The sequence below is a fragment of the Chelmon rostratus genome, chromosome 7 (genome assembly GCF_017976325.1).
Source record: "Chelmon rostratus isolate fCheRos1 chromosome 7, fCheRos1.pri, whole genome shotgun sequence".
NCBI lineage: Eukaryota > Metazoa > Chordata > Actinopteri > Chaetodontiformes > Chaetodontidae > Chelmon > Chelmon rostratus.
In genome coordinates this window covers 15,288,175-15,306,351 of record NC_055664.1, presented here as the reverse complement: position 1 = coordinate 15,306,351, position 18,177 = coordinate 15,288,175, and the positions used below count along the sequence as shown (strand labels likewise).

Here is an 18,177-nt window from a genome sequence, read left to right as displayed (position 1 = left end):
GACAGATGGTTCGTCCAATCATCTGCCAAGTTTTTTTTTTTTTTTTTTAAAGTGCCTACCCTTTTCCAAACAGTTTCCAAGGACGACTTCCCAGATGGTTCTGTGTAACAAACCATCTGGTGCATCAGGCTCTTTCTCATGTACAGTTACCAAGAAAACTCTCATTTCACCCCCCACCCAGTCATTTTAAAGTACAAACTTTGAATCGTTTTGAATTTCATGTGCATCTCTCTGTGATTTAAAATGCACGGATGATCGGCATACCTGATTCCTTTGGTTCATTTTCAAAACCTCTGGGTCAGCTCAGGGTCGTTGTTTGAAGAGGCACAAAGTGTGCTTGTCTGCTTCACAGCAGGAGGAGTGAGGAAAGGCAGAGAAATGGAAAGACAGAATGGATATGGGGAGGACAGAGAGGAGACAGGGTGAAGCAAGGAGAACGGAAACGACCAATAACTCTTAAGAACATATCGTATACTGTATGTGTCATCCGCGTACGCCACCACTCACAAACACACACACACATTGTATGCACATTCATTCGGTCAACACGCATACTTAAAGAGCTTGCTGAGAGAAAGGAGACTGATAGATTGAGGTGAGGATGAAAGTGTTTAGCCAAAAGAAGATGAGCTTAGAGGAGGTTTAGTCTCCCGGAGCACATATGCTTTTCATTACTGGAGCTTAGACCTGTCCTCTGAGCTGTCAGAGACTGGAAGCATCTGCATGTGACTGTGCATCACTGTGAGTGTATGTAAATATGTTTATGGTCTTCATGTGTGTGTAATTAGAAGTGTGAGCACGTGCGCGCAGACACATAAATACTGAATATGTATCCTGACATCGGCTTGGGAACACACAGTATTTCTTTCAGCACACGGACACGCACCATAAATTAAGTGCCGCTTATTCAGAGAAAAGAACTATATGAAAGATGACATTTTCATCTGTTCTTAAACACTTATCTTTCCTCCGCCTCTTCTCAACTTGTTTTATATCGTATATCAGCGTCAGGCTTTCAATATCTTAGAAGCTGTACTGCCTGGAGAGGAGGCTTTTTAATATCAGAGCCACAACACCCCCACACTCAACTCAGCCCATCCAGTATACACACAGCCAACACAGCTTGTTTGTTAACATTGGAAATGCCTGTTACTTCCCAAACAATTTATCTTGGATGATGTCACCACATGTTGTTAAGGCCTTCAATAATCTCACAAATTCATCTCAAGAATTAAAACGATATTGGCGTAAAGCAAGATAAGATGGGGGCTTTATTAGTTTTTACTGGTGTCTAATCAGTCACGCATGCCACACATTACAGTTTCTAACTGTGGTATTTTCCCCCCACATTGAACTGATGACTCAATGACTCAGTAACAGCTCCCCAGTCTTTCACCAGCCTGCTCCGTGTCATGTTTGCATGGCTGTTCTCTAGTGAACACGTTACCACCAATGTAATTTTCTTCCATGTTCACCGCACTAGCTGATGAGCCATCACTTGGCATACTCTCATAACCTCTCCCCTGCTTGTTTTCCAGCAGGTCTGGAGCATGGACCACTATCCCTGTCCATCTGGCAGCACAGCAAAGTGTTGTTTATGTACTGATGGAGAAGTTTCTTGCTCGTATTTCCCTAAGAGTCCATCAAGACGGATTACCGGTTGAACGACTGTGTTGCAGTCATTAGTAGAAGTGGACTGAAGTGTGTTAGATCCGAGGGCCTGTTTTGTGGATTTGTAGTAAGCAATGCCATGTTTTCTGAGTTACAGAAGGAGCTGAGAGTTCCTTTTACAGATGGTATTTCATTTTGCAAGTTGATAATCGTTGTATGTGTTTCACGCTGGGTGAGTATAGCTGTAGCTGATCAAAATGTGCAATGCAAGGGGCAGAGGGTTACATAGTGTATGTACATACACTATGTACATACACATACATACTAAGTCTAAGTGTCATGCAATGTAATGTTGTCATCGCTGGAAGTGCAGGCAGCAGGGAAATGACCCAAATAGGCAGACTGGTGCACTTCTGTGATTAATTGTACTTAAATGATCTTACAGGCCGGTGTCGATAGGTTGGCAGTTAGAAGCATTAGATTACACACTGACAGGCAGGCAAATTCAAGTCCAGGTCCAGGTCCAGGTCTAGGACCTGCTTGAATACCAAAGTACAAGGTAGTTGGCAACTAGGATGAACTGGCAAAGGAACAAAGGATCTGGGCTGGTATATGTAGTGAGTGACTGACAGGGGAAGTGAGAACAGGTGAGCAGGTGAATGAGGAAGACTGGTGAAAAAGTCTGAGGGCATCTGGTGGACAGGTAGGGAATGGCAACGAAGGGGGAATGCGGCTAAAGAGGAGGACAGGTGCAGAATGTGATAAATGTAGTGCAACTGCATCCAGCAATACTTTTGAAATTCAGCATACTTTTAAATAGTCACTGCACTTACTCACTTACTAAGTCTTAAGTATTATTGTATTAATCTTTGGGTTTTTTGTAAATCTTGAATTCAATGAAGTGTTTTTTTTTTTAAACTGAAATTCACTGAAATGATCTGACCTTAGTTAAATGTTTTGTATTTCTGGGTTTCTCAGTTCTTCTCTAGATCCAGGCCTGTGCTAAATGACTTGTGAAGATGACTGGTGGTGAAGATTAATGGTTTTTGAATGACTTCAGCTTTGGCCCTTTAGGCCTTTTACATATTCTTTTGTGTTCCTCCATGTAGTACCACTTCATACATGTAACGTCCAATTTGGTAAACAGACCTTCCACTGTCAATGACACAATTTATGTCTCTCTGTTGTTTTTGTCCTTTGTAGAGCGTCCCATATGCTTGTCATGGTAAAATGCTTCAGATGGCTGCACAATGATCATAGCCTTTGTAACGACAGAGGAACTTAGACAATGCCTTTGAGGCCGACTCAATGAATCCAACGTCAGTGTTTCAAAGTGCATATTTTGATTCTAGACGACCTGTCGAACACTAGTCTCTTTTTTCAACCCTGAGTTGTCAGAAAAGTATTCAGTGGAATGGAAGTTAGATGCATATGTGGACCATCTGGGAGAGGAATCACTCTTGGCCAGCTTTACATTCCATGGCCACAGGCTGTGTTTGTTAACTGGTTTTCTCACCCTATGCATAATTTGCACAATTGAACTCTAGGCGTGGAACATACTTATTAGAAATGAGCAGTTTTTCAATATGTGCACATGTACTCTGTGCACCACTGCATACTCTAATGCTCGCAGTGTGTTTCTGTCTTGTCTTCATGCCTGTACAGTACATGCTGTGAGTGTGTGTGCCAAGCTAAAATCGGCAAAGGTATGAGCAGTGGGTTGGGGATACTCTTAAGACATATTCAAGGGCTCAGTGTTGGCAGAGCAACTGTGACATTCCTTTAAAAGTGGATAAAAAAGTAGAATAGCAGACGCTCTCGGCTCTCACAGAAACAGGGCAAAGGGAGAACTGTTTGGTTGACTTGAAAGCTTATAGCATAGCGTGTTCTGCTCCGTATAACTTGTAGCATAAACAATGACATCATAATTTCAGTGAATATGGTGTAACGCATGGTGTACAAATTAGCACAGTTTGAGTTAAGGGACATCAGCGTGGTCTTTTCACATCTGTGTTTGAAATAAGGCTCGTCTTTGTGGAGGTGAGAGACTCACAAGGGCTCAGGCTGGTGAGGTCAGACAGCCGCAGACGTCACTGGGAAGGCCGCCTGGTTGTGGCAGTGCGTGTAATCCACATAACGTGTAATGGTGACTTTTACAGTTACAGTTAATTTGGAGCCGTTTGCAAGAGTTGCTCAACGCCTCAGAGATGATGTGTGTGTTCTGACGGCCAAGTGCGTGGGTTGGTGAGACCCTCCGAAGTTTGCCAAAGTTGCTTCATCAATGTAAGTGCTCACCACATAATGAGACAGAGCACAGAACTCTTTGAGTGTGATGCAAATGTCCCCTATAAAATAAAAAATGACCACCCATACCAACAATGACTAACTACACTGATGTGGCTGTTTGGAGGGCCAGTTTTATTACACTGATTTTGACCTGGACTCAGCCCCGCAAGCAAAGATGTTAGAGAATGAGGCAACCTTAGACCCTTTCCCTGTTTGTCTGTAGGAGCTCTGGCAGTTGTGCACTTGGGGTCATCTGGCAAAGAGGGAGGCTTTGGGACCTCTCTTTGATAGTGTCAATGACTCCATGGAAAAGGAAAGCAAAAACAATAAAAGGCTTGCCGCCAAAGTTGGCTGGCTCACACCAGCCAGAGAGGGAGAGAGTTCGCATGTAGTGGTGCGACTGTGTGAATGCTTAATTAGTCCAACGTGCGACTAGTCCTGCTTCTCACAGCTCGGTGCCCATGACTGACAGCGCAGGGAACCTGGAGGTGACAAGGAGCTGGGGAGGTCACCAGAGAGGGAGGGGGAGAGGAAGCGAGGGGAGCTTCAGTGTGTCCACTTGTCTCACGCGATCTGGAATCACGACAGCACCTTGCATCATTCTGTTTTCTTCCAGCTTGTCCGGCGTCACCTCGTAAGAATGCAATCTATCCACCAACTTGGAAGTGGAACAGTGTGATAATTTGATACTGATAAAAATCTGGTGTCATGACAATGAAGGACATAATGATGGGCTTAGCTTTCAAAGTGAAAATTTATATGGGACCACAGCCGAAGAACAGAATCTGCCTGTCAATCACAGCAACATGCTGATTCTCTGGGGATCTCCAGAGATCCTTTGAAGATTAGGTTATCATGAAGATTTTCCATCAAATTACACAAAATTCTGGCATTAGCGCTGCCATAGCATGCCTCTTGCAACTACCCTTTACTTTTTTAGATGTTTTTGGTTTGATGGTATGTGATAGTTTGTAGAGGAAATCCAGTGTAAATATAGTGTTAAGCTGAACACAAGACTAACAATTTATCATTCTACCGTCATCCTGACGTTATTTTTGCACTCTGACAGTGGTTTCCAACTCAGACAACAGTATTAAAGAGACATATGAGTTGTAATCTTGTCCCCTGAGTTTTCAGTAAACAAACATTTGTTCTGAGACCACTTGCCTGATTAGATGTGAGCTAAAACAAAGACTACGGTGAGAAACAAGTCCCAAAAAAATTCCTGGACATTCCAGAGCTCCAGTTCCGAAGTCTGCTTTCTGTGCGTCTGCCGTCAGTTACAGTGGATCTCTGCCATGGAATTCTTTGTGCTCTTAAATTAAACCCTTCACCAGGCCCAGCTGGTTCACAAAGTAGAGAAGTGGGGAGAGGGGGAGGAAAAAGGAGAAGATGGAAAGGAGCAAGCAAATCCATCTTTGACTCCTCACGTTTGGCTTCCTCTGTTTGCTGCTATTAACACCTCACGTCTGGTCGGCGCAACCCCTTAGACATCTTTTGGAGAGGAAAGAGTGAGAGGAAAGGATGGTGGAAAGGGGAAAGCAAGATTCAGACAAAGAGACTGAGAGCTGAAGACAATGTTTTGATTAATGTTTCTTGTATTCCTCTGGTTCTGAAACAGAGGATTACCTTACCTAACCCCAATGGAGCATGAGCAACACATTGCAGTTTTGAGATTGAAACCAGATATTTCTGTTCACACTGGCTCTTATCCATCACTTGTACTGGACTGGACTGGAGTTTGAGAACATGGCTGGTGACTGAAAGAACTGGCCATGCTGTCTGGCCAGTTTTATTCCAGTGTCAGTCTTCAGTTGAAGTACCAATGCACATGACGTAGTACAGCAGGAAGCAATGAATATGGCAGCCCGTCGCTCGTCACAATTTCATTCTTCTGAAAAAAAAAGACTCCTTCTTTGTCAGAGAAGGTCTAGATGTGCATTTACTTGTGTACTTTCACTGAGATCATTCTTAAACCAGCCACCACAAATGAATCACAGCATCGCGCCATCCCAAATTTCACCTCAACAACCTGCTTATGCACTTGTCACTGCACAGCTGTGAAAGCCAGTGGTCTTTTCTGAATGGAAACTGGCTAGTAAACCATGTTTCTGTCACACTTTTTTTTTTTTTTTTTTACAAATCTAAGTAGAGGAAACTATGATGCATTACAGTCCTGCATCACTTACCTTCCAATTTCCTTGGCCTCCAGTTCTCCCTCCTGTGTAGTATTGGGTTTCGGTCCCTTCCATCTTGTATTTGTAGTATTGACCTTTTGTAGGGTTTCTTTGTCCAAGGTCCAAAGGCAGTTGGGGTTTCAAGTGGTCTCTCGGGCTTCCTATTGCGCCTCGAGGGTCTCACCAAGAACATTAGCCACTACATTAGCGTACAGAAATCCTTCAGCTTGTCAGCAATCAACTAAATACCGGGAGCAGCACCAAAGAAAAGCAATGATTTGATATCACGGCTATGGTGCAGACTTTCCTTGTGTGTGGTTCATGACAACAAACAACATCGGTGTAGACTTCCAATAATGTGTGAGCTAAGACAGGTCTATTTGTGAGAGCTAATGTGCTGTAATAATAGTAGTCCAACAAAAGCACACTTGTTGGAGCTGACAAGATGGCATAAATCCGGCTAAACAGAGAGCTTTTGTACAAAAGCTCTAGCTGCCACCTCCTCAATATATACAATCAGTGGATGAATGGTAAACCGACAAAGCTCAAGATTTTGTTCACATTCTCTCACTTTGACCCTGAAAATACACAACCCCCAGGGTAGTATTTTTTACTTGAGAGCATTTTATTTTCTCAGTATGTGGTGATGTCAGAACTACACGAGATAAAGTTTCTTTTTTTTTCCTTGTCTAAAGCTTAACTCTGCCCAAGGCCGGCTCTCATGGTCACACACACACAGACACGCACCCTCTCCGGCTGACTTCTGCATGTCTGCATCTTGTCTCCTGATCTGAAATCAGAGAGTCGAGCTCAACGTGGCAGGTGCTGGTCGACCCTGAGCGCGACTGCCAGAGCCAGTCTGGGTCATGCACATGTGAGCACAGGAGGGCCAGATGATGAATGAATAAGCTAAAGGTCTCCACAGTACTGCCCGTCTTCACTCGCTCGTTATATTTCTCCTCCAGTGACACGCATAAGCTCTCTGTTGCGCAGACTGTACTGGATTTTCAACACTCACACTGAAAGACACATGCAGATATGAGATATTCTGTAATTGACTTAGTAATTTTAAGGGTTTTAGACATCTGCAATGTTCAGTACATCTTATAACTATCTTGTGTTTTAGTCAGTTTCCTGTCACTTCCTTGTCGTGGTGTGTTGAGCTTGCTGATTAAAATGAGACAAATAAGACAGATCTTGTGTCAGAACAGCACTGGAAAAGGGAAAGCCCTAGATCAGCCTGATTTCTATAAGAATTGATTACTGTTGCTATTACTTCGAGGTGTGTCTGGGCATGGTTGAGCAGTTGAGGCGAATTGAGCTGAAAGCTTTTGAAGGAGATGGATTATTGCAAGGGCGCATAGCTTAGCGTCTGGGCTCGCGTTGCATGCTCTGTCCGTTTGCCAAGCCCTTGGCAAGGCCAGTGCCCGCATTTGTTTTGACTAGGTCATGAAACTCCACACTTCCATCTTTCTGTGTGTCTCTCCCAGCACATTCCTCCTCCTCCTCGTCAGTATCATTACCTGCACCCTGCAGATTGCCGCACTCCGCAGTTCTCGCCCTCCGGTCTGATCTGTCTCTATTGCTCTCTGTCTCTCTCGCTCTCTCACTTGTGCAGCTTGTTTCCCATGCTTAGCTGCTCACCCCTCAGACTTTTTGGCTCAAGAGTATTGATGAAAACAAGTTCCTTGGTGGACAAGCTTGCTGGCAGCATTCACATGGTCTTCTTGTTTCATAAAGTCATTACTCCAACATGTTTGTCTCTGATTGGGGAGCTTGTTCAGCTCACATCTTATTTTAATACAACTATGAGAATGATGTGCCCCACATTTTATAAAACCTGGAGTCTCATATGTTTGCCCTAGAAAACAGGAATGTATCACTTTGACAGTATATGGAGATACTTGATCTAAGTTCAATTTAATGTATCTAGATTTCAATAATATCCCACCTTCACATTTTCCACATTGATTACACCTGAATTGTAGTGTGTTTTATTTTTTGAGATGTCTGGTCGGCATGTTCGGCAGAGTTTTCCTGATGGACATTAAAGTACCTTTTTTATTTTTAATTTGGACAATTGACCGACACACTTGTTTGCTATTTTAGTTCATGTCATCCATTAAATCCAATCAACCCTTCAGTTAAGAGTATTTTGAAATTTTAATTCTTCAACTGCCACCTGTACACATGCATGTTTCAAGATGTATGATGAGATTAAATTCTCTCAATTTGATTGACTGTGCAGTGGACTCCACTTTCCCATTTGGGCTCCTACTCTTAAGGATATTCCAGTCTCTTTCAGTTTATGTGCAGGTGGTGAGCATTTTATTCCATGTCCTTTCCCTCTTTCCACACTTTTTCCATTCCCATATCTTCTTCTCACATTTTTTGTTCTTGTCAGCAAGCAGAAACTCAAGCTGGGATATGACTTAATTCATGCGTCAGGTCAAAGCCAAAATCTTTTGCCGCCCATAGATTAGTTTGGGGCCTTTTGTCTCAGAAAGAAGAGACTGCTCCCTCCAGTGTTTAGAGTACAGCATAACCATTTTTGATGTTTTGTCCATCATGTTTCTTAGTCAGTGGAGGTCAACTCAACCCAAGGTGTAGTCCTTGGCTCTAGAAACTAAAATGTGAGTGTTTTTAATCAAACTTAATGAAGCACATATGATATTGTGTCATATTTCATGTGTTTTTTTAAAAAAATGTACAGTACACAATACTTATGGGTCCCTGGAAAATGTTTTGATGAAAGATTGAGTGATGGGTTGTTTTTATTGAAAGGTAATTATTGCTGAATGAATCACAAGTAAAACATAGCCACAGTGATGAAAACAGTTTATTTTCTTTGACTCTCCATGACCCTATCTTCAGTTTGTAGTACAGTAATTCTCACCCTATTTCTTTCTCTCTACCCTACTGCCTGCCTATCATTTTCTTTCCCATCTAGGTTATGGCAATCTAGGTGTCGGTGGTTTTGGAGGTGGTGGCCTGGGAGTGGGAGGAGGTGAGTGCTTTGGCCTTGAACTGAAACTGGAATTGATGGTGTGTGCATGCATGAGTGTCACATTTAGTTGGCAGTCACTTAGAATACTGTATTCTCACATTTTCAACCTCTCATAAAGTTTCACACCAAAGTCCTGAAATGTATTTGACAGGTGTGTTTGACAGTTTACACTGGACTATAAGCCAGCACACTCCCTCACCTGTGACCCTTCGTTTTATTTAGGTGGTTATGGTGGAGGCACTGGAGGCTTTTTCCCAGGAGTTGGACAGAAGGCTGCCAAAAGAGGTACAGATGGCAGAAAATGTCTGGATAGAAATGTAACATCAGTTGCCTATAAAGGGAGTGATGGCAACAGTTAAGACTGGTTTATACTGATTGGTTGATATCCTATATTTAAACCCATAATGGCATCCTTTTCCTCCCAATGATATGTCTGTCAGATGGACAGACTTCAGCTACTTGTACCTCTGGTGGAATTGGCCTTGCTGCTTGGAGTGTGTTTACACTTTGTTGCACTATGTAAGATTGATGTGTGCATTGCCTGCTAACTGTAGGTGTGAATCCTGACATTTATTGTTTGTGCATGCTTCCATTTGACACAACAACGACAAGTGAAGACATCACAGGCATTGAGGCACTTTTTCCTCGATTGTTAAACAAGCATTCCTTCAAAAACTGACTCAAAATCTGGCTCAGTGACTATGATGGAAACTGGGGTCATCAAACATGATTATGGGATATTGGTTGTTGGAATGAGACACTGATCATGTTCCACTTGCTTGTTTTGAGTCTATTGTTTCGATGGCTGCAGTGATTTTATGTAGCTTTCCGCCCTCCGTTTTACCCCTGCAGAGGTCGAATGGTCGTGGTGTGCCATTTAGAAAAATCATCTCTTCCATGTGTAAAATGACCTTTTGTTTGGTGCTGCAAACTCTGGCGCTTGAAAATTAGCATGTTATCAGTACAGATGTAATCCATATTAACTGTAATAATATTGCTTTCAATCATCGTGGTCACCTGCCCTCCTGCCTTATCATTTTGATATATATTGACGAATTCTTCCAAAATTCTGGTTGTCCTAATCGTAGGTGCCGGAGGCCCTCTGCTACCACATGGAGGTAAGCTGATTTTTGGCCTGACAACAAACTATTGTACAAACGTGAACTGTGCTGAATACAGACTCCATGCTTTTTAGAACTCTGATAGATCTGCATGCTTGCGTGTTATGAGAAAGCCAAAATGAATGTTTCACATTAATGGTAACTCAGCATGAAAAACACCGTTTGGCAGACACATGTACGTTTTTATCACGTACCTGCAAACCTTGGACAGTTTGTACTTCAGCAGAGCCCGGCTTGACCTCAAAGTCCGTGCTGTGTTAGTGCACAATTGGCTTTAAATTAGGTAGGCTGATTAAGCATGTAGTCAGGAAGGCCCAATCACAGCTAGAGCTGCACCATGGCAAGGAGCCTATTCTTAAGTATTGGCTGGCAATGGCAAAACCTTAGTCCCTAGAATCAGACTGTGCTTTTTCCTGACACTCAAAATAACAATTAATTCCTCTGAAAGAGCACAGATAAAACAAAGCCTTCCCTTGCCAAACTTTTCTTCACCAAATCTCCCAGGCCACATACTTACATGCAGTGCGCAATGTCTGTCCGGTAGTGTCTGTCTGGTATGGGGAATTTAAGATTAAACAATGTAAAAAAAAAAAGTCTAAACAGATAAACCAGTGTGTTTCATCCTGGTGCTAAGCTCCCTTACAAGTGAAACTGACAGCTCATTTCCTGCACGAGGGGATAGCCAAAGAAATGAGGCATTTGATGAGGTAAGGCAAATGCCATGCATGCTGGCTGCCTTTCCCGATTAGATTAAAAGTTGCTTTTGATCATAGGGTGATGACATACTAGTAGGGCCAGATTAGCTGCTCTCAATACCAATGGGCAGTCTAAGGGTCTGGCTTCCTGCTGAAGAGGTCAAGTCTGGCACAAGCCACACATCTGCTCATGACTCCTTTTCAGTATCACAGGGCCCTCTAGTGGTCATTGGATATACAACTATAGAATACTGGTGTTGCAAGGTTGTCATTACTCTCATTTTCACAAATGTGTTAATGACTCAAGTTTAAGTGAATGTGACTATAACCTCAAACCTGAAATTGTATGCTTATGTTTTATATTTATGTCTGTGCACTTGATATCCAAACAGGAACTGGAGGAACTGTGCTTGGGACAGGAGGAGGTCCAGGAGGCACAGGAACTGGAGCTGCATTGCCCGCTGGAGGCAAGACACAGACACAACACATCATTCTGCCCAGTTTGTCATACTGTGGTTTCTCCCTCCCAAGGACTCGCAACACTGTTAACCATTCCATTTAGAAGTTTTACTTTATTATTTTAGGACAAGGACAACATTTCATACTCCAAACTGGCGCTTTGTCAGGTACGGAGGAATGGGTTCCTCTGACAAAGAGCCAATTTGGTCTCCAAACACAGTACTTTTCTGAATGTTATAAATTAAAACATTTAAAGAGTGTGGTTAACAGTGCTGTGAGTCCTTGGGAGGTAGGAATGACAGTTACAGTTGTTTGGACTCAGCACTTGCACAAGAAAGATGTTCTCATGTTTTTCACACTGTATATTTGTCATACTCTGAACGATGAGCCAAGTAACTTTCGTCTTTTTTTTCAGCACCTGTTATTCCTCAGACAGGACTTCCAGGAGGGGCTGGTGGTGCTGCTGGAAAGAAAGCTGCCAAAGTGCCAGGTTCTGTAGACTCAACGATAAACTCACAACGCTGAAGGCAGACAGGATGTGGCTCACGTGGCAGAAGAACCACATCAAATTCATTTTGTTAGTTTGGTGTGGCTGGAGATATTTTGATAAAATATGCAAAATATTGGCAAAATAATGATTTGAAGCCTTTTGTTTAAATTAGCTTTATCGACATCTGTATACTCACATTTTCAAACAACCTACAAAACTCTACTTTATTTATACTGTTTAGACAGGGCAGAGTTGAACCAGTGTGCTCTACAGAGCAAGTAGAAATAAAATAAAAAGAAAGGAATGAAATAAGGAAAAGAAAACATACAACAACATGTTTAACAGCATGTCATATATAGCAACATTGCTGAATCCTGTCTGGCTCTTTTTGTTGTAGTGTTTTGTCATAATGATTGACAGGCATATCATTTTCCTTGTCAATGACATCATCATTGGGATTGTTGCCCCTCATGCATGCCAGACCCCTCCCACATTTTTGAATGTGAATGCAGCGGTGCAGTAATATCCTCTCTCTGACTGTGGCAGGTGTGGGCGTGCCTGGACTTTATCAAGGTGGGCTGGTTCCAGGAAAAGGTTTGTCCCTTTCATTGATTAATCTCAGGCACTATTTGTCAAGTGATTCACCATGTGAATGCTCAGTGCTTTTACAAACTATACATACATTTAATATGGCTTTTTTTTTTTTGGTTGCTTATTGCTAATCCTCAGGATTTGGTGGACGTGGAGTTCTGCCTGGGGTGGCCACTGGTACTGACCTGAGTCCCAAATCAAGTAAGATTTAGTTTTTTCCTCATGACTGTTGGCTGCTTTTGAATTTCTTTCACTATATAATCACTTTATGTGATTTTTCTTACGCAGTTGGAGGGGGAGGACAAGGAGGTCAAGGACCAGGTAACTTTATTTGTTATATTGCTGTACAAATATATTTGTATTTTTCTCAGTATTATTGGTATTAGCCAATCAGGATTTAAAACGTTTTCCCTCGTCACAGGAGGCCGTGGGTATGGTGGACCGATGCAGCCAGGAGTTTTCCATGGGTACCCCCTCAAATCACCCAAAGTGCAAGGTGTGACCTGAATCTATACTATATATTATTGCATATATAGTTGCATTCTTCTGTTCACATGAAATATGTTCACAGCGACAATGTTGCCAGCATGCCGACAGTCTTACTTACCTTGTAGCCAGATAACCAATGGGCACTTCTATGAGTACCTCCCACAGGTTTCCAGTGGTGGCGTAGATTATTCTTCTTTACACATCTCAAGATTCTGGTGCACAGTAGATTTGTATGTGAGAATTATTTTCTTAACATGGCTTGTTGATGGGTTGTTTCTAAATGAGGGCTATGTGATTATTCTGTTTCACTGTCATCTATAGTCTTTTCTATGCCAACCATTATTAGTGAACAAATTGATGAAGAATTTTATGGATCCAACAAGTGCGGCAAATGAACCAATACAGTACACACGAAATGCAGTTGTTTACAAACACACTGAAAAGCATAATTCTACTGTTGCAATGAACTACTTAAATATTAACATTAATGTGATCCACTAACCTCCTCAATGGTGAAATGTAGCTGTGAACAGCCTTTTTCATGTATTTTAAGTATGAGCAGTTCCCCTGTTGATTTCAATAGATGTTTTTTAAGTACTTGTTGCATGTAATCAAGCGTGCGCACACAGAATCATTCTGCCTCAGCATCATCAAAGGGTTTCTTCTCACTTCAGGTGGCTATGGAGCAAAACCTGGAGGTGGCAAACTACCCTTTGGTACAAATACTTTTTTTATAAATACTTTTTAATTTTTGCAAATATTTGGTGTAATTGTAGTATCAGGGGAAGATGATGTGTCACGTTACAATGTTTCAGGTTACGGTGGTTTTGGTACTGGTGGCACTGGACTTCCAGGAGGACAAGTCGGCCCTGGGTCAAAGCCTGGTTATCCTGTTGGAACTGGTGTGTGTTTTTGCCAATGCATTGTTAATTGATAGATTAGTTGAAGTAGAAAAGTGGAAAATACAAATGCCTGATGTATTTTTCTCTTTCTGCAGGAGTAGGACCTGGGGCTATCTCACCCGCTCAGGCTAAAGCTGCCAAATATGGTAGCCGACCACATTACTTACCAAACATACATGATAAAAACTGTGTAACATCAGTACAGAACAAATTTGTATGCCACTAATGCCTGTGCTGTCTGCTCCAGGTTACGGTGGTGTTGGAGGTGTTGGAGGTGTTGGTGGTGTTGGTGGTGTTGGTGGTGTCGGTGGTGTTGGTGGTGTTGGTGGTGTTGGAGGTGTTGGTGGCACTGGTGGACTGTTTCCAGGACAGGTTCCAGGAGGTATGATATCGAGCAAAAGACGTAAAAAACTAAACTAAAAGTCTACAGCAATGACTTTAAAGTTCAGTCCACACCAGAAAGCAGAGTTGTTGACTGATGGAAAATAAAAGGGTGAATCTGCTAATCTTAGATCCTGAAATAGCTGAAATGGCATGTGAGGCCCAGATAAACACACACTGTCAACTTTGATTTTTCAATAATTAGTACTATTATCCAAATTCGTTATTACTTTCTGAATTGAAGACATTGCCATTACTTGAGCCTCAATAACATGGCTTAAAAATCAAATTTACTTTCAAGTCCTATACTCTTTGGTTTTTCTGTGTACTTTAGTTGTAAAGATGTTATTATATGCTTACGTGTCTTTAAATGTTCTACAGCAGGATATGGAGCTGGGGCCAAGGCTGCTAAATATGGTGAGAAGTTTCATGTATTTCATGTGATCATACTGTTGCCCATCTTTTGTACATGACCTTTTCTCTAATCCTGTGGTAGCTGAAAAGCAATTAATATTCCCTTAGGGAGTAAGAACCTCACGATTTATACTGACCTGCTTGTTGTACTGGTGTTCCCTGGACAGGAGGAGTGCCAGGGGGTGTCCCAGGGGGTGTCCCAGGAGGGGTACCAGGAGGGGTACCAGGAGGGGTACCAGGAGGAGTACCTGGAGGGGTACCAGGAGGAGTACCAGGAGGAGTACCTGGAGGGGTACCAGGAGGAGTACCTGGAGGGGTACCAGTGTTCGGTGGATATTCACCAGCAGCTAAAGCTGCTAAATATGGTATGGTGTATAACTGGCATTATTGAATGCACTTTTTTTGACTTAACATTATGTAGCGCTGTGAGCTCTAAAATTTGTACTTATGTCCTCACAAGTACAAAATACTTACTCCATGTTGAGTATTGTCTTGCCCTTCCTTGGCCATATGCACTGAAGGACTAGGAGGGACTGGAGGACAAGTAGGAACAGCGGGACAAGCAGGACCTGGAGTATACAGAGGACTGGGAGGAGGTGGTGGAGGTGGTGGATATTCTGCTGCTGCCAAAGCTGCTAAATATGGTATGATATTATATATATATATATACACACACACACACACACACATATATGGAGACTAATGGATGTATATTTATTTATTTATTTTTCTGTCAGTTTTTTGCTTTATTCAAAGTGTCTTGCAAAAGAGATCCCGATTAATGACAGGGTCTATATTCAATATGTATACTATGTAAATGAATGGTTTCTCTTCATTGTTAACAACCAAAGCAGAACATGACCTTTCTATCATGACAGACAGTCACACTGACTAACAGTCAGACAGCAGCCTGCTGTACAGCAACCCAGATTAGTCTCCATCTTATCTAACTTACAGACATGAACATGTGTCTTGCACCTTAGCTTGCTGAACAAGTAACCAAACAAACATTTGCTGGGAAAAGTGCACTAATAACATGAGTTGAATAGCTGGTCAGCTGTGTCTGCCCATGTTTTGTAAGCTACAGTGTAATTTGTTTGCTTTGTCTCTTGTTCCCTGTCATACCAAGCTCAACCTGCCAGCTGCTGAGTATTTCTGATATTTGTTCAGGCCTTTTTTTAGACATTATTTTTAACTGCAAATGGGTGATGTAATGTGATTTGAGTTGCTTGCTTAAACTTGTTTTCCACAGGAGTAGGGGGACTGGCAGGCACAGGAGGACTTGGGGGAACAGGACTGGCAGGCACAGGAGGACTGGGGGGAACAGGACTGGCAGGCACAGGAGGACTGGGTGGCACAGGGGGATACTCTGCTGCTGCCAAAGCTGCTAAATATGGTAATTATAGATTACTATTATCAAATCTCAGAGCTTGTTAGGTCACTCCAGACTTAGTATATTTAACCATACCACCAGCTTTACATGGAAATTAATTTGACTTTCACAGGAGCAGGGGGACTTGGAGGAGCAGGGGGACTTGGAGGAACAGGAGGACTTGGAGGAACAGGACTTGGAGGCCTGGGAGGCACAGGACTGGGTGGAACAGGAGGACTAGGAGCTGCTGCTGCTGCTAAAGCTGCGAAATATGGTGGCTGGAACTGAATCAGAATATTCAAAAATTATGGAAAAAATTGTGCAAAGTCACTGTGTTTTATGTGATGTTTTACATGATTCATGTTGCATTAAAGGTCCGGGTGGTGCAGGGGTCGTTCCAAGTGGAGGAGGAATTCCCGGCCGAGTCCCATTTTTACCAGGATATGGATGTAAGCTTGTCCCACAGACTTCTGATCTACATGAGCAATGCAATTTAATAATACATTTTATTGCTTAAGCAAAATTTCAAGATCAATTTTTAATGTAACGTCTTCTGGCCATGTTTATGTTGCAGCTTTAGCAGCTGGTGCTAAACCTCCTAAATATGGTGAGACTGTGATCTTTACCATTTGATACAGTGCAATGACTACCATGTCTTCAGGTGCAGCCAGACTTATTCCTCTTATACACTTCTGATCAATGCACTCATTTTTATGCATACATTTTACTATATATATGTATGTACAATGTTACAACCGCCCATTATGGAAAATTGAGCCAGAAATGCATTAATACATTTAACTTGGATTGCTAAAATGATGTCAGTCACTGACAAATAATGGAAATTACAATATGTAATTCAAAAGAGTGTAAGAGAGAATAGCTCTTTATTCACTCCACTACAGGAGTCCCAGGAGCAGGCCTAGGAGGAGCCGGAGTTCCAGGGGGAGCAGGACAGGTTCTTCCAGGTGTTGGCTATGGTGGTAAGTTGTTAAATGACATATCAGTGTATACAAAAAGGTTTGCACAATAAAACTGCTTCTGCTGTTTCCTTCCTTCTCCTTAGTTCAGTATGAGCTGATTAATTCTCAGTCACAAATAGTATGTTGTCCTGACAGGTTATGGAGTTGGTGCAGGAGTTAAACCTCCAAAGTATGGTAAGATGTTTTCTTATAGTATATTTTTTCATATTGTTTTTTTTTATTTATTTTCAGTCTTATTTGGACAGTCATCTGAATCATCTTTATACTTTCTGAAGCTTAGACCATGTTTTGATAACATGAAAATGCTAATCTGGTAGAGACTGTTCAATTCAGAAAAATAAATAAGTTTCGTAGCACTGGTTTTAGTGCACACGCATATGTAGTGTATTCTAAAAGGAGTTTCAGTAGGAGATGGGCCCAGTGCAGGTTTTGGAGTACCTGGTGTAGTATTAGGAGTTGGAGGAAATGGCAGCAGAAATAAGCATGAATTCTATAAATACTACACATTCAGAGACATTTTCTTACGTGTAAACGTATTCTGATAGGTAGGGTACAGTTTTTAATAATTACTGCAACTCATCCCTCTTACTGTTAGATTTGATTAAGTGTAAACTAATGATGCAGCCTTCTCCATTTCCATTAAAAAGGTGTTTCAGGAGGACCTGGAGCAGGGTTAGGACCAGGAGTACTGGGAGGGACTGGAGGAGTTCCTGGCCTAGTACCAGGACAAGGAGGTGGACAATACTCTGCTGCTGCCAAAGCTGCTAAATATGGTACAATAAATAAGCACACAAACACAAAAATCACATTCAAAAACATTCATCAGTGTTTAAACTAATATTGATAGGAACTGTGCATTTTTCAATAATTACACATCTATTTTCTCACTTATTTTATCTTACTGTATTTGTTCTTAGATTTTATTAACTGTGATGATGCAACCTGCTCATTTTTCTTTAATTAGGAGTTCCGGGAGGAGTTGGAACTGGGTTGGGAATAGGAGGACTGGGAGGGACAGCAGGAGCAGGAGGAGTGCCTGGTGGAGGACTAGGAGGTGGACAATACTCCGCTGCTGCAAAAGCTGCTAAATACGGTATTAAAGGATCTGTTCAATTTTCAGTATTAAATCTATTTTCCACTGACTTTATCTTGTCCCGCTTATTCGATTTTATTCATTGGTGTGTAAACTACACATTCAT

General features: G+C 42.0%; 1 protein-coding gene across 3 annotated transcripts in view; it reads left to right on the top strand.

Annotated features, from left to right (window-relative positions):
- The window catches only part of elna (elastin a), a 46,633-nt gene that overhangs the window by 16,236 nt on the left and 12,220 nt on the right, over positions 1-18,177 (top strand). For all 3 annotated transcript variants that reach the window (XM_041941224.1, XM_041941223.1, XM_041941222.1), the window contains exons 6-29: positions 9,025-9,081; positions 9,304-9,366; positions 10,170-10,199; positions 11,290-11,364; positions 11,772-11,846; positions 12,393-12,440; positions 12,576-12,638; positions 12,726-12,758; positions 12,859-12,933; positions 13,601-13,642; positions 13,742-13,828; positions 13,924-13,974; positions 14,076-14,210; positions 14,591-14,626; positions 14,791-14,988; positions 15,145-15,267; positions 15,876-16,019; positions 16,129-16,269; positions 16,370-16,444; positions 16,570-16,602; positions 16,901-16,978; positions 17,114-17,152; positions 17,626-17,751; positions 17,943-18,071. In XM_041941224.1, coding sequence (XP_041797158.1) covers positions 9,025-9,081; positions 9,304-9,366; positions 10,170-10,199; positions 11,290-11,364; positions 11,772-11,846; positions 12,393-12,440; positions 12,576-12,638; positions 12,726-12,758; positions 12,859-12,933; positions 13,601-13,642; positions 13,742-13,828; positions 13,924-13,974; positions 14,076-14,210; positions 14,591-14,626; positions 14,791-14,988; positions 15,145-15,267; positions 15,876-16,019; positions 16,129-16,269; positions 16,370-16,444; positions 16,570-16,602; positions 16,901-16,978; positions 17,114-17,152; positions 17,626-17,751; positions 17,943-18,071 — 1,956 coding nt within the window. The remainder of the gene's footprint in view (positions 1-9,024; positions 9,082-9,303; positions 9,367-10,169; positions 10,200-11,289; positions 11,365-11,771; positions 11,847-12,392; positions 12,441-12,575; positions 12,639-12,725; positions 12,759-12,858; positions 12,934-13,600; positions 13,643-13,741; positions 13,829-13,923; positions 13,975-14,075; positions 14,211-14,590; positions 14,627-14,790; positions 14,989-15,144; positions 15,268-15,875; positions 16,020-16,128; positions 16,270-16,369; positions 16,445-16,569; positions 16,603-16,900; positions 16,979-17,113; positions 17,153-17,625; positions 17,752-17,942; positions 18,072-18,177) is intronic.